Here is a 16,089-nt window from a genome sequence, read left to right on the forward strand (position 1 = left end):
TGAAATCTGTACTTTGAATGAAAGGAAAGTCTCTTTGGATGATGTGGCTGCAAAATGCAGAAATGTAAAGTCAAAAACCATTAACAAAACTACACAAAGTTCAAGAAAATATGACCCAGACTACATTAAATACAGCTTCACTTCCAATAAGGGTTAAAATGGTTTGTGTCGACCACACTGTTGTCTGTCTAGTAAATTATTGGCAGCTGAGAGCATGAAACTATTGAAATTCTAGAGACATTTAGAAACCAAAATGGTCTATTCAGTATGTCATGTTAATATTTTTGCATAATTTTGCATATCATTGTCCTTCATGCTAATATCAATACATCAGTGTTTGATTTTAAGGCATTTGGTTTCTTTCGTATGATAAATTAGTTAGCCTATGCTGTTTTCAGACACTATGCTGATCTGCGTCCTGAAAAAGCTAGGTGTCTCTTACAGGCGGAAAGACTGTTGTGTCAGTCACAGATTACAGCCTGAGGGAGCTGAGGCAGGCCATTGAAAATGAACCGTGGTGTTTGTTGGACCGCAGCTCTCTGGCCGGTAAGAAAATAAGTTAATGGGTGCTTTGAGCTTCGAAGCAGGGGATGGTCAGACCCCCTACAGGCAGTAGCGCTAGTCTGAGGAGAAGATGGTTGGCAAGACTGGCTGTCTGTTGTACATTAGTCACATTTCATTTCAGATGGCCTATACAATTATACTGATGGAGGGGGAGGGAGTGACTGCATTTAAAGCTACTGAATGTAGTCTTTTTTTTTTTGCTACTTTGGAGCCCCCTACAGTTAAGAGAGTGGAATTCACTGTCGTAATTACAGCGGATAGCTGTACACATGCATTTGGCGTAAAGCAATCCCATGGAATAGGGCTTGGGCGCCGCGTTGCATTCTGGGACGTGGCGGCCATGTTGATGGCGTCGTGAATGTAAACATACAGCAAGTCGAACGAGAAGAAACAGAGTTGGGAGAAAGAAAAAAAATGTGTTAAATCGCGAAAAAAAGGTTGTGGGATTTACAGGGATACGCTAAGTAGGGATGCCAGGGATCGGTATGTGGACAAAATCGGCACTATTAACGGTTTGGATCACTCTGAAAATCCCAACAAAGAGTGGAGCACCGACGACGACTTGCTGCTGCACTTTTGCATTACAGATATCTTCAGCTCCCTTGTTTGTTTTGTGAGCGCCTACACTTCAGAACAGTTCCGAAGCTACAAGTCATTGGAGTCTCATGTGCAGTTCACAAATGGATGGGTTAAGGAGCTGCAGATCATAAAGCCGGCAAACAGTATACAGTAATCCGGACAAAGGTAAACTGCACTCCGCCTAGTTGCTAGTTTAGTAACCGTTAGTGCTAACAACTATTCACATGTACTTTTAACTAACTTATGTGTTTCAAAAGTTTAGTTAGTAGCTGTCAACCCTCCCGTTTTTTTTTCCGGGGTTCTCATGTATTTGAGCTCTTTTCCCGCTGTCTTCCCGTTGTAGTATTTTCCTGTAAAATATCCCGTTAGCCCTTCCATCGGACCTGTCAGTCTCTGTGCTGTTGTCCTGTTGCTACACAGTTGCCCTTCCAGCAAAACAGATATTTTCAAACCATCGTTTTGCTTAACGTTACTTGAAAGCAACCTTAGCGTGATATTGGCCTTTTTAAGATAACAGCGTGGTTGTTGTGAGAGCACAATTTCACACCAATGTAAGCAAAGTCACGTTAGACATAGCTTCACAATCTCGCTTAGTTAATGCAGCAGTTTTGTAGTACGAATTTTTGCTGTCAGCAGAGGGACAGCAACAGAAAGATGAATGTAGAAATTTTCCGTTTTTTTGGATGAGTAGCCCAGGAAATTTCCCTTATTTTCAGTGTTTACTTAAGATATATAAATTAATATTCAGATATTATACCTCACTTGGTCTCCGTGGTCGCGCCTCCAAGCAGGAAAGCAGTGGCAAGTTAATCCATTTTTTTTCAAAGGGCGATTATGTGTTGCGCTATTACACCCCACAATACAGCAACGGTTTACCATGGTTGAAATAGATTTTTAATTAATCAAATTAAGACACACGGCTGAGAGGGAGTATGTCTAAACACTGCGCAGTAGTCCGAGTAGCAGGAAAGGAGGCCATCAGCATGGCGGCCACGCCAAGTAATGACGTCACGACGCCCAAGCCCTATTTCATTCTGGCTCACCAAACTTACTTCCAGAACAGACGTTTGTGGGAAACGCGGGAAATAAACAGCAGCCATCCACCTTATTAGAAGTCGGTGTACCATCAGAATGATTTTAAAAGTGACATTTCAATGTAAAAAACTAATCCAAAAAAAGTACATACTATTGCTTTAAATGTGGGGAAATAAATCACCTACATTCTGAGTAAAGAATACAAATATTGTAACACTTTACAGTAAGGTCACTTCAATTAACTTTTAATTCATTAACTAAAATTGGGCAATACATTGGTTACAGTATTTATTAAATCTTTGTTAACGTTGGTTAATAAAAATGCAACTGTTCATGTTAGCTCAGGTCCATTAAATAGCTACAACTTTTGATGTTAATTAGTAAATGTTATTATGTTATGGTATGATTCACTGAAGAAGGCTTACTGCCGAAACATTTGATTGTTCTCTGCTGCAAAATTAAAATAAAGTGAAAGGTAATTAAGAAGATTAAGCAAGTTCGGATCCCTGATTAGAATATTATATGTTGATTAATCTACGCACCCTAGACTTAAGTTGAGCGCAGTGAACTTTATTTTTTTATGAATTAGTAAATGTTTAAATTAATATTAACTAAGATTAGAAGTATTTTTCATTGTTAACTAATTTTAACAAATGGAACCTTATTGTAAAGTGTTACCCATTGGTGTTTTAGCTAATTAGTTAGCAAATAAGACATAACCTCAGACAAGCTGTCATTGTTTTGCTTTAACTTAGTTGTTCAGTTCGGTTCCTTGAATTTTCTGTAAATTAATCAGTTGAAATAAAGCTCATTAATTGAAATAAAGCTTAAATAAATACAAATATTACATGAAAATCTTAAAAGCTTAAACAAAAATGTGATATGTTGCTATGGCAACTAGCTATATTAAGTATCATTTGAAGTGCTAAAATTACTAAAACTGCAATAAAAGTAAATCTGCATAAAGCTAAATAGAAAACATTTTAAAATTAAAAACAAAATTAAAGACAAAAGCCCCTAAAACTTATGCTGAAATGTAAATTAAATCGAAAAATATAAAAATAAAAGCTAATTCATAACATTACTAAGTACTATAATAGTATATTAATAATATTAAAATAACACTAAAGTGAACAGGTTTTTAGTAGTTGTCACTACTATAAATAACCAAACTTAGTGTGTATGATGTAATTACTGTGCACATATAGCCAGTGTTTAAGTTCTGAGTGCCACATCATCATCATCAACATCCTATTGCACAATGAGGAAATAATAACCCAATTAGATCATGACCTGGAGTTTCTTCGGTGGATAGAACATCTGTGAAGTCCTTCTGCGACCGCACAGGATCTTTAAATTAGAGTTTATCCCTTCTGCTGAGTGGGCATAAATGCATAATGACAGGCCCCTCTCACTGCTGCTGAGGCAATTTTCCTAAAACTCACTCAAAATTAGTCACATCTCCACCATCTCAAGAATTCATCTGCAGGCTTCTCCATTCATTCAGTTTATCACTTTGTTAGGTCATCATCCAGATTCCAGCCCCCATTTCTCCTAAAACAAACACAACACATGCGTTCTTCATTACAGAGGTGCTGGTGATAAGTTCACTCATATCAGTGTTTATAATAATGTCTGTATGAAACAACAATTTTTAAAAAACGTGTTAATGCACTTGCAATGGAAATCCAAGATGAGTTTGTTTCTTCGGACTTGGAGAAATATAGCATTACATGCTCACCAGAGGATCCTCTGCTGTGAATGGGTGCCATCAGAATGAAAGTTCAAACAGCTGATAAAAACATCACAATAATCCACAAGTAATCCACATGACTCCAGTCCGTCAATTAACATCTTGAAAAGCGAAAAGCTGCATGTTTGTAAGAAACAAGATATTTTTAACATTTTAAGATAATTTAGAACATGAATTTTTGAAGTAGAAAGACTGTAATGTTGTATTAAACCTTTAAAGAAACCAGAAACACATTTTGCCATTTAAAATGCACAATAAATAAAGCAAGTCACAATTAATAGCATGTTTCCCATGTTCTAGTGCTGAAGGAACATCCAAACCTCACTCTCTCACACTCCTGCTCCCACAGCTCAAAAGCTGAGAACAATCAATTTGACAAAAAAAAAAAAAAAAAAAAAATGAGTAAGCAAAATCTTAACAATTATATCAATTTACTGCAGTTGTAAACTTTAGTGGAAATGTAAAACCTGAAGTATGTCTGAACCAAATACAATTCATATTGAATGCAATCAATCTGGCCACCTTAAGAGAGTCATGAGGCTTTGCTGAAATGAGTCGTGGCCTCTGGAGAGCTCTTAAAAATCGAGTATCACACTTAAGGTGGTCCGGTTCAAGGCAGCGTGCTAAATGGGAGGCAGATGCTTGTGCGTAAGCACTGGCTCATTCCCGTTGAGTGCCTTTGGATACAAATATGAATCCAAATCTGTCAGTGCACATCAGTCACTGTGCACATCACCTCTCGCTGAAGCAGAAGATGTTGAGATGTTCGCAGATTCACTTCTTTCAGACTCCTGAGGGCTGCATATTTTGAAAAAAATGAGTTAATGTCACAAAAAAAAAAAAAACATATTTCACCCCAAAATAAATAAAATAAAGCACATTTTAGGACTGTTAAGAGTTTTTTGCATTGTGACATTTTCTTGACCATTGAGCTTATTTTACCTTGCATCCATTTTTTATGTAATCAATTTTAGATTCAAACAGTTTTATATTAAAATAATCATATATTATGTCGAACAAATACTTTTATATTTAATCATCTGTGTAATGTATTATATTTGTATTATATATTTTTGCATTAATATTTTATTAATATATTATTTTATTATATTATTATGATATACTTGTAGAATGTAGAATCATGGGTGTATATATACATACCGTATACAAGCAAAATCTATAATTTTTGTAATATTTAATATTAAACTATAATATTCTTATTCATATTACTATTTAAACTGTCATATCTTGCCATGATAAACAGCTGTGTGATTTCAGGTTTTCCGGATTTAAGTGGAAAATCCCTAAGCCAAGTTACACAACCGTAAATTTATATAATTATAAATTAGGCCTATATATAATTATTACATATGTTGTGTAAAATTAATATATTACAATCATTTTAATATAACAGTATATTATTATTAATGTTAATTTATTAATAATGTTTTATTGATAGATAGATAGATAGATAGATAGATAGATAGATAGATAGATAGATAGATAGATAGATAGATAGATAGATAGATAGATAGATAGATAGATAGATAGATTTTTGCATTATTTTTTGTGTAATAAGAAATTGAGTGGGAATGAAAAAAAGTGTTCAGATATTTTTATATCGAATAGTAGTTTACATGTTTGTTTGTTTGTTTGTTTGTTTGTTTTGTCAGTTTATTCGTAATAGTGAGTGTAGTAGCTACCTTAAATGTACTTTTTGCACAAAAAACAAAACAAAACACAAAAAACCTTGAAAGTTCACTGAGGTCAGACGCTATATGACCAGCATTTCTTTCTGTTCCTCAGACAGGCTTAGACGACCTTGGCCGGTCCTGCTTTTGACTGACTGCATTAGACTGTGTTTTGTTCCGAGACTGAAAGGGATACCGGGCTGACGGCGGCCTCTCGATCCCGCTGAAGGATCAGGTACCGTTTAACAGCGGAACCGAGAAAGCCACAGATTCCACAGCGCCCCTCAACGTGTCACGGCGAGAGGCAACAGCACTGCTGGGCTCAATCATTGAATTTCTCTCATGTTTGCCCCCTGCTGACACTCCCAGTGCTGCTGACTCCCCTCGATCCATCTTCATCGGCCGGCGGAGCCCCATGACCCTCTGGATGGGGCGGCCCAGGTAGCGCAACATCACAGGTCTTTAAAAAGCAATTCGTTCGTGGGAATGGTGGGCAGAATTTTTCGTTTTGAAAGAGCTATAATGTGTTGTGTGCTATTGTACATGTGGTTTTGATTTCTTTGTCCCACGTTAATAGCAAAGGTCAACCTGAAGTAATAACTTTAGTCTATGTGATCAAATGAAAACGGTCAAATTTAAGACATTTGTTGCTTGAACAGTGAAATTGACCTCCAAACTAATTATTTTCCTATATTTATATTAAAATATTTTATATTATCACAAAATAATTCATCTTTAATTGTGAAGTATTCTAAAGTATTCTAATCTAAATATTCTAAATGCTGTTGTTAAATATACAGTACTGTTCAAAAATGTGTGGTCGGTAAGATTTTCTTAATATTTTTGTCTCTTATGCTCACTAAAGCTGCATTTATTTGATCAAAAATATTGTAAAAAAAAAAAAAACAGGAATATTTTGAAATATTAGTACAATTTAAAATAACTTTCCTATATTAATATATTTTCAATTGTAATTTATTCCAGTGATGCAAAGCCATTACTCCAGTCTTCAGTGTCACACGATCCTTCAAGAATTATAGACTATTAATATGATTTGCTTGTGGAGAAACATTTCAGTTGTGCTGAATCTTTTGTAACATTATAAATGTCACTTTTGATCATTTCAATGCATCCTTGCTAAAAAAAAGAAAAAAAAAGTATTAAATTCTTTCAAAACCCCCAAAAAACTTACTGACTCTGAACTTTTGAATGGTAGTGTATATAGGCTAACAATCAACATCATGTCAAAAGCTGTTGAAACAGATTTCTTCTGAACCCGACATGCTCCTTAAAGAGACGGGCAGAAATAAATGACGTTTTGGATTTTTAACTGCGGTATTCAAGGTTGCAATGAAAATATTATTGTCCTGTCACTGACAGAAATATGAAGGCCAAACAAAAGGAGAACTTGACCGTTCAGGAAAGAGTGTGGTTTATACCACTGCACTAAACATTTCACGATCAAATTTGATTTACAAACTGGCCCGTTTTGATGAGATGATTGGGGACAGAGGAAGTGTGCGTACACCTCTTTTTCCCTCAATGTGTTCACTGCGCTCCTGAGATGCTCAATTGTGGTTTACAGCTGTTTAAACACAAAGATATTCTCACTGTAGTCAGTATAAGGAACCCAATTAGGCAGTAAAGTTGAACTGTATAGGGGAATAAAACTAGAGGAGGATCCAAGTCAGTGAACTGAGGGGCCTGCTGCAGTTGCCAGATGTCACCATGAAGTGGAGCCATTTGGCATTGAATGTTATTCTGGTGGGATACAGGAGCTTTATTTCCCGCTCCAAACACTGGTGTTACCCTGATTTATAGGCAACGGGGTTTATGAAATGAAACATGTCAATTTTAGGTTAAAACTCATGAGAAGGTGAGAGAGAATTCACAAATATATCACCCGTCACCATGTATGGAACACGCAATGAATTTGGAAATCCTTTTTTTTTCCGATAACAAAATCTGCTTCTCAGGTGACTCAGCTTCACGCAGCTGTACCGTAAGACTATAATATTGTTTCCATTGATCTCAAGTACATACTGGTTTCAAAATTACTTTAAGATATAGTTTAAAAATGTAAACGACCATTTGGTGCCTTTATGGGCAGAGTGTCGTGGTTATGTCATGATAAATCGTATATATATATATATAAAACAGAATGCAGTGTTGGAAAGTTTAATTCATTTTCGTGAATCAATTCATTATATAGTTAAACCATCTTTTTTGCACTAAAAAAATGTCACTGGTTTAGTTATACTATTAATATACTATTAATAGTATATACTATTAATAATAAATAGTATAGTATATAATAGTATATACTATTAATAATAAATATTTTAAAATATATTGCCCCCAAATATTAAGTAATTTCAGTGTAGTTAGATACATTATTTGTTATTTTAGTGTGGCTAACTTTCAAAATAGGCGCACGCATTCGTATGCTATGCCTACGTCGTCCGCTGGAACGCCACTCTCTCATGAACGTTCAAACAACAGTTAGCGGAAGCTAGAGACTGTGGTATATAGAGTTTAAAATATGGATATTTTTCTAACACAAATGCATCGCATCGCTTTGCTTCAGAAGGCCCCGGAGCCATGTGGAGTACTTTTTATGATGGATGGACGTACTTTTTGGGCTTCAAAATCTCGACCCGCATTCACTATCATTATAAAGCTAGGAAGAGCCAGAACATTTTTTTATTATAACTATTTTTTTTTTTTTTTGCCTGAAAAAAAAAAAGTCATATACACCTAAAATGGCTTGAGGGTGAACTATCCCTTTAAATTACTAGTAGCTTGGTGAAGGAGTTTAAAATCTTGAATATGGTTTTTCAAACTTTAAATTACAAGTAGCCAGTAGCTTGTGAACTATAGCTTCTCCAACACGGCTTATTACAACTCATGGCATCAGAGCAAAGTGTGTCACCTTTTCTCAGTTGCTTGCATTCACACCATTTATGGAGCACAAACTCATGGCTTTTAAGCAGTTTAATCTGGTCTAAAGCATCGTTTGACATCAAATTGCTTTTCTCTTTCATATTTTTGTGGTTTGAAGATGTAAAATTTCACCTTTTCTGTTGAATTTGGAAAGAGACATCTCAAAATGTGGACCACAGTGATGTGATGATAACCCCAGTGGACATTTATTTAAGCGCTAGTGTTATTTTGACTGATTTTAAGTCCTTTGTTATTCTTCCTGGTTTGCGCTGGCCTGCTGTAGAATCTATTTTCAGTGGCGTACATCCATCTGCTTTCTCTTGGCTTCCTGGTTAATTCTCTTACCACCTGCTTAACATCTCACCTCAATACCGACAACCTACACGGGGCTCAGCAGAGGGCCTCGTCAAACCTGGACCACCATTTTAAAACTCACCAGCCTGTCAGAAGAATTAATATTGCCTCGGGCACCTGTGGGTTTACAGATAAATGACTTTCAATAACACTCTGCCCGTGATGTAGATTCTTTTCATTCATATTCTTATGCCATTTATCATCTTTAAAATAATAATTTTTATTCAATAAAGCAAATATGGCTTGTGTAGTTGAAATATATACATATTTATATTAATTTGTCGTTTTTCCACATAGTCAAGTACATTTTATTTGTATAAAACCTTTCACAACATCTTTTTAAAGCAGCTCTACAGAATATATGGCCTTGACATCGGAGACTAATCCAACGTACGACGGACGGATTTTCTCCACTTAAAGGGTTAGTTCACCCAAAAATTATGTCATTAATGACTCACCCTCATGTCGTTCCAAACCCGTGAGACCTCCGTTCATCTTCGGAACACAGTTTAAGATATTTTATATTTAGTCCGAGGGCTTTCTGTCCCTCCATTGAAAATGTATGTACGGTATAAGAAAATGCTGAATAAAGTCGTAATTTTTGTTATTTTTGGACCAAAATGTATTTTCGATGCTTCAACAAATTCTAACTGACCCTCTGATGTCACATGGACTATTTTTTTGATGTTTTTTTTATTTTTTTTGTGGTGGTGGGTATTATGTTGATACATTTTCAATGGAGGGACAGAAAGCTCTCGGACTAAATCTAAAATATCTTTAAACTGTGTTCCGAAGATGAACGGAGGTCTTACGGGTTTGGAACGACATGAGGGTGAGTCATTAATGACAGAATTTAAATTTTTGGGTGAACTAACCCTTTAAAAGTCAGTTAAGACTTTTAAAAAATATATTATATCCACACGGGGGCAGCAAACTACAGTTTCGAACAGACATGTCCAAAGCGGCCTCATCTGTTATTACAGCCATTAACATGAACTTGACAGATTATCAGTTTCAAAATACATTAACAATGTTAGCTCATATAGGTTTTTAGTTTAATGCAATTTCATTACTAATCACCTCACAGTCATTTCAAAGACTGTCTCTAATAATGTAATATGAAAATCCCTTTATTTATGTTTTACAGACTGTGTTGATACAAAGTGTCTTTATTATGAGCTTCAGGATACAGCTAATGGGAATTCAAAGTTTTTAACCCTGTTGGAAAATCTAGCTAAACACAATTTAAGGGGGGTTCTTTGTTTTGGAGCTGGTTTGTAGCTGCTTCATGCTGATTTAGGTGGTTGACAATCCAAACTAGAACAACCAGCAACAAACCACTTTAGGTTTGTATGACCTAGTCATACCACATGGTCTCTTATCCAAGATGGTTTACCAGGTCTCCACCTGCTAGTGGAATGTGCAACTACATAAACCAACTTGAACCAGATAGAAACCAACTATATTCTTCCATAACCAGGTATGTGCATTTAGAATCAAATATTTCCTATGCATCATGATCCTCAGAGATACGTTCTCATGCAGAGCCTTTTATTCAGTGATGCTGGATTTTTAACTTGACAAAGTCTCTATTTGTGGAAGTAAAGTTTTGTTTATTGGCTTTGATGTCTGTTTATCTCTCCAGACCCTCTGGAGATTCATTTTGCTTCTTTTCAGATTCCTGTTTGTCTTTTTCCATTTGTTCCTGCTCTTTGGCGTCCAGTTCCTTCAGTTTTTCCTCCACGTCTTTGGGAATCTCCACCTCCATCAGATTCTCCATTCCTGCCTCCGGCTCGTCTCCAATCAAAACTAATCAAAGACACACAAAATTGCACATGAAACCCTAATGGACCTCAATATGTTCCGTCAGAGTCGCATATCGAGAGAAAAGTGGTAATGACACTAGATGGGAACTAATGAGATGCCAGACAGCGCTTCACTTTTACTGTCATTCCCAAGTAGCAATTTCGGGAACCCAACAACATGGAAAAACTTCAGCAACTTGAGTTGTAGCTGTTAAAGCCGTGTTAGTTAAAACTGCTGCATTATGAAAAAGTGCCCATTAATCCTGGATAAATATTAGCCTCATTCTGTGCTTGGCATATTAGCTGTTTTATTGATGCTATTTAAAACGGTTGGGTTGAGGCAAACAGCCGAAGCACTGCTTTTGGCCTGGAGTTCAAAAGGGATCTCCCAGACGTTATGGAGAATATCAAGCTTTAATAGGAGACCCTGTGACATCTTTTCCATGGGGCTGTACCCAAATATACGCCTGCCACGGTGCAAGGAACAGGCTTTTTCCACCAAATTAGTGTCTCTTGCTTTTTTTTGACCAAACTCATAAATCCTGGTTTTGGAGAACTGGAACTGATCTGCCTACTGTCTGGGGTCTTCCAAAGCACAACAATCCACATCTACAGAAAACGTTGCATGTGACGATCTTGCAAAAGTGATGCAATAGAGATGCAATCATGTAACTGGACGGAACTGCGCTGATTTGAACTGGAACCTAATAAGCTAATAATGTGATACACTAAGCATAAACAACACAGTACTCACAAATATTGGATAAAATAGTCTCAAATATATCAACTGGTCTGCCATCTTGAATTAGTTTTCTTCACTAAGCTCATTGCAGTGTTTTCTGGGATTGCTTTTTCCACGAAGGATACGTGCATTGCTGCCTTAAATGTTCTCAGAGGAATTTTGACTATACCTGGACGAGTTTCTCACAGGCTGAAATCACAAGTGGATCCTTCTCCCATTTGTGAAACTCTCTCATGATGGGATACACGTTCTTGTTTTTCATAATCTGTCGGCCCACTTTAGTAGCTGTAAGCTGAAAATGAATAGATCAATAAGAAACTGAACTAAAGAATAGCCAAGGCAACATAAAGGAGGAAAATATATCTAATGTTCAAAAGTAGTTTTTTTAAAGAAATTAAAGTGCCTTAAATTGATTAAAAGCAGCACTAACAACATTTATAATGTAACAGAAGAGTTCTATTTCAAATAAATGCTGCTTTCTATTAATAAAAGTATCCTGAAAATGAAGTATCACCGTTTCCACAGAAACATTAAGTAGTACAAGTGTTTTCAACATTGATAATAGTAAGAAATGTTTCTTGAGTAGCAAATCAGCATATTAGAATGATTTCTGAAGGAACACGTGACACGTGAAAATTCAGCTTGGATTCACAGGAATAAATTACATTTTAAAATATATTAAAATAGAAAACAGTTATATTAAATTGTAATAATATTTTACAATATAACAGTCTTTATTGCATTTGTTATCAAATAAATGCAGCTTTAGTGAGCAAAAGAGACTTTCAAAAGCATTTAAAAATCTTACAGACCCCAAACATTTGAATGGTTGTCAATTACTTCAGAACAGGAAAATTATAGATTTGATAGATGAAAGATTTAAAATGTTGTTCTTACGAGTATCAGGGTTTCTAAGAGCATCTTACGGATATCAGGATCATCTTCTCTCTTTTTTTCTTCTGGCAGGTATTGCAAGTCCACCGGCAAACCTGTAAATGCAAATTAAAATCAGTAAGAGTTATTAGTAAGGAATGCATATGTAAAAGGTGAAGTATGTAATTGTTTACCGTTAAAATAATGGCACAACGATCATACAGTTTACCTTTAAAACATTTTCAGAAGGAAAATTGCTGTCAATCCTATCACTTAGAAATATCTGTCAATCAGGGTTTGTTCAAATCTCAAACCTTTAGTATAAGAAATAGTAAATATCATGCTTGCCAAATATACTCTTATTAAAATAGACTGAAGTTTGTCTGGGCTATAGTTATACAGATTATGAAAGGATTCCAGAAAGGTCTTATAAGGTCACTTGTTAACTAGGAAGTTTTCTCTCCTATTTTGGTCAGAAAGGTATGATGAATATGTGGAAAATATGGTGTATATAAACTTTTCAAACAGCTTTTATGAAACCGCAAACTTTAAACAAAGATTCTAGGTTTGCAAATTCACAACTTCCTGCTGCAATGGTGGTATTTTCACTTTGCTCATTCCATTTTCCTTAGTTGTGGGAAATACAATAAACATTCAACCTGTGCATCATCAAAATGCATAAACAGCGCCACCTACTGGACAAACGAAAGAAATGTAATGCTTTTTTTGTTTCTACACTACAAACAAAAATTATTTGGGAGTTCTTGGATCTGGAGAGCATAAACCACAAGATGATTTAAAAGCATCACCTTCATTCTCTTCCTCTGAGAGCTCTTCTGGTCCAGCCAATGGTAATAAAAGGTATGGTAAAATATCCACTGCATCACTGAGCAACCACTCATGATGAGCTATATGGACAAAATGACAATTAAATGCATTTTTATTAATTTGTCTTTGACTAATTTTTGCATTGGCTTTTTTTTTCAAGGATGAAATTTGCAGCAATCAATTCACACGCTCTTTACATTTAAATGTAGTCATTTATCAGACGCTATTACCATAGATCACTGAGCCAATTGTGATGAATAACTCTTACCATAGTCAAAGCAGCAATTTCGGAGAGTTCCCACCACCCCTCCTCGCCTGGTGCTCGATTCCTCGTACTGTGTGTACGGCAGAAGCCTCTGAATCACACACCTGTAGAAACACATATAAAACAATCACCATGCTTTTGGAGATGTAACATGTTAATATAATGTTTTTTGACCCATACCATAATAATACCATGTACCATGGTAATATGCTTTTTTTGTTTTTATTTTTACACATAACATGGTAATACCATGTTTTTAAACATGTACCATGACAATACTATGTTTTTGGATATGTACTATGGTAATGTTGTGGGGTTTTTTTGACCCGTACCATGATAATAATACCTTTTTTTTGTACAAGTACTAAAGTAATATCATATAATTATTATACCCACACCATGATAATACCATGATTTTGGACATGTACTGTGGTAATATCATATTTTCTAACCAATACCATGATAATAGCATGTTTTGGAACATGTACTATGGTAATATCATATTTTCTAACCAATACCATGATAAAAGCATGCTTTGGAACATGTACTACGGTAATATCATTTTGTTGTTGTTTTTTTAATATTTATGATAATACATATTTTTGGAGGTGTACTATGGTTATATAGTTTTTTTTTTTTTACTTGTACCATGATAATATCATGTTTTTTTAACCCGTATACTAATAATACCATGTTTTTGTGACCTGTACCATTATAATACCATGCTTTTGAACATGTACTATGGTAATAATAATGTTTATTTATTATTATTATTATTTTTATCCATACCATAAAAATACCATCTTTTTGAAGATGTGCTATGGTAACATTTATTTATTTTTTTTACTCATAACACGATAAGACTGTTTTTTTTTTATGTATTTATTTTTTTTTTTTACATGTACTATGGTAATTTCATGTTTTTTTGAACTGTTCCCTGATAATACAATGTTTCTGAACATGTACCATGTTAATATCATGTTTTTTGTTTTTTACCTTTACCATGATAATATTATGTTTTTGGACATATATAATACAAATGTCATATTTTTACACATGGCTTTGGAAATAGTGCTATGATTAGTACAGTGTTTTTTTAATGTAATTATTCAGCTCCATAGAATTATTACCATCATAATGTCATATTACAGCTTACTTGTCCTTGTCCAGGATGAAGTGTCGTGCCTCAGGCAGCTGTGTGAGGTTAGACAGAAGCGGTCCCAGATAATGAAGTGAAGCTTTCTTATTGAGCCCCTCCATGCAGAAGATCTCCACCACTTTGTCCAGTCCGATCTTCTGCTCCTGCAGAGCGTTGAACACATCTCTACACGTCCGCTCATGTCGGCTCAGGTTACTGAGGATAGTACAGATGCGATCTGCAAACATATATTCCGGGTCCAGGAGGTTCTGGAACAGTATGGCCAGTAAATCCGTCTCTTTGACCAAAGGCTGGTGAAGAGTCTCATCTGCTGAGAGGTTAATCAGGGAATGATAACAGTCCTTGACAATGGCGATGGAGGGGTCGCAGGTTAGAGTCACCAAGGCTTTGAGAAAGTCTTGCTTGGACCGCAGGTACCGGCACCCATCCCGGTTTCCTGTGAGGCCCAGGATGTATCCCGTGGCCTGACCTTTGACATCAGCTCTCATCTCCAAAGTAAGAAATGACAGCAGTTCTTTAGCTTCACCCTCACTAAGCATCTTGGTTCGGTCTGTTGACGGACTCAAAGTTTATTCTTTTTTTTCTTCTTCTAGTCAAACTGCAAAAGAAAACAGACAATTTAAGCACTAGATTAATTATAAACTCAGACAGCTAGAATCACAAAATAAAAATAACAAATTAAAGATAAAATAAAATATGCAAATAAACACAAATTGGATTAAAATAAATAATACATCTAACAGTAAAGCACTATAATGAGTAGAAAAAATTAATAAGCTAGAACCACAGAATGACAAATAATAAAAATAAGATAAAAATAAAATTTTGATTAAAATAAAATATATATTATTTTTAAAAAATAATACATTTTACAGTACAGTGCTATAATGGGATGAAAAAGGTAATAATTATCTTAACTGAAACTTAATCATTTCCAAATAATATTTAGACACATTTATAATGTTAATCTTGCACAGTATAAACTGGATCTTCATACAAGAAACTATATAGATGCCTTTTAAATTTTCGGATGGCTGTCCCTCGTACGAGGATGATCATATTTGCCTCTATTTGACATCTAAAATACTGAATCAATCTCTAAATATCTAAATATATCTAATTGTCATAGTATTACAATCACTGTATCATAGCAACACAATACAGTTTTTTGTAAAGAGTCAAAAATTATTATGATGATACAGTTTGTGCATCACAATACTGCAAATTTATAATCATAACAATTTATCAATTTATGTTTACAGTATACAACTGAATACGCAAAAAACAAAAATCTGACCTATCAGCAATCTACTGTAAAAAGTGTATGAAATATGTTGTATAAACCAAAATCATTTCGTTTTCATTAACTTTTTCCATTTGTTGAAACAGAATATACTTACCACATTCACGATATACTGTACAGCACACACGTGCGCTGAATAAAGTTCCTGCTGTAGGCATTGACATATTTCTTATCCAATCAGATTACAAATTACGC

At 35.1% G+C, this 16,089-nt stretch overlaps 1 protein-coding gene across 1 annotated transcript; it reads right to left on the bottom strand.

The window, feature by feature from the left end:
- Window positions 1-10,074: 10,074 nt before the first annotated feature.
- Window positions 10,075-16,063, bottom strand: LOC109112405 (protein HGH1 homolog). The gene is made up of 7 exons (XM_042776313.1): window positions 15,992-16,063; window positions 14,589-15,189; window positions 13,436-13,536; window positions 13,149-13,247; window positions 12,364-12,455; window positions 11,636-11,758; window positions 10,075-10,729 (listed from the first exon to the last, which is right to left on the bottom strand). Exons 2-7 carry the CDS (start codon window positions 15,128-15,130, stop codon window positions 10,553-10,555), a joined length of 1,134 nt encoding a protein of 377 aa, XP_042632247.1. The 5' UTR covers window positions 15,131-15,189; window positions 15,992-16,063; the 3' UTR covers window positions 10,075-10,552.
- Window positions 16,064-16,089: the final 26 nt, after the last annotated feature.

Source organism: Cyprinus carpio, chromosome A19, assembly GCF_018340385.1.
Source record: "Cyprinus carpio isolate SPL01 chromosome A19, ASM1834038v1, whole genome shotgun sequence".
NCBI lineage: Eukaryota > Metazoa > Chordata > Actinopteri > Cypriniformes > Cyprinidae > Cyprinus > Cyprinus carpio.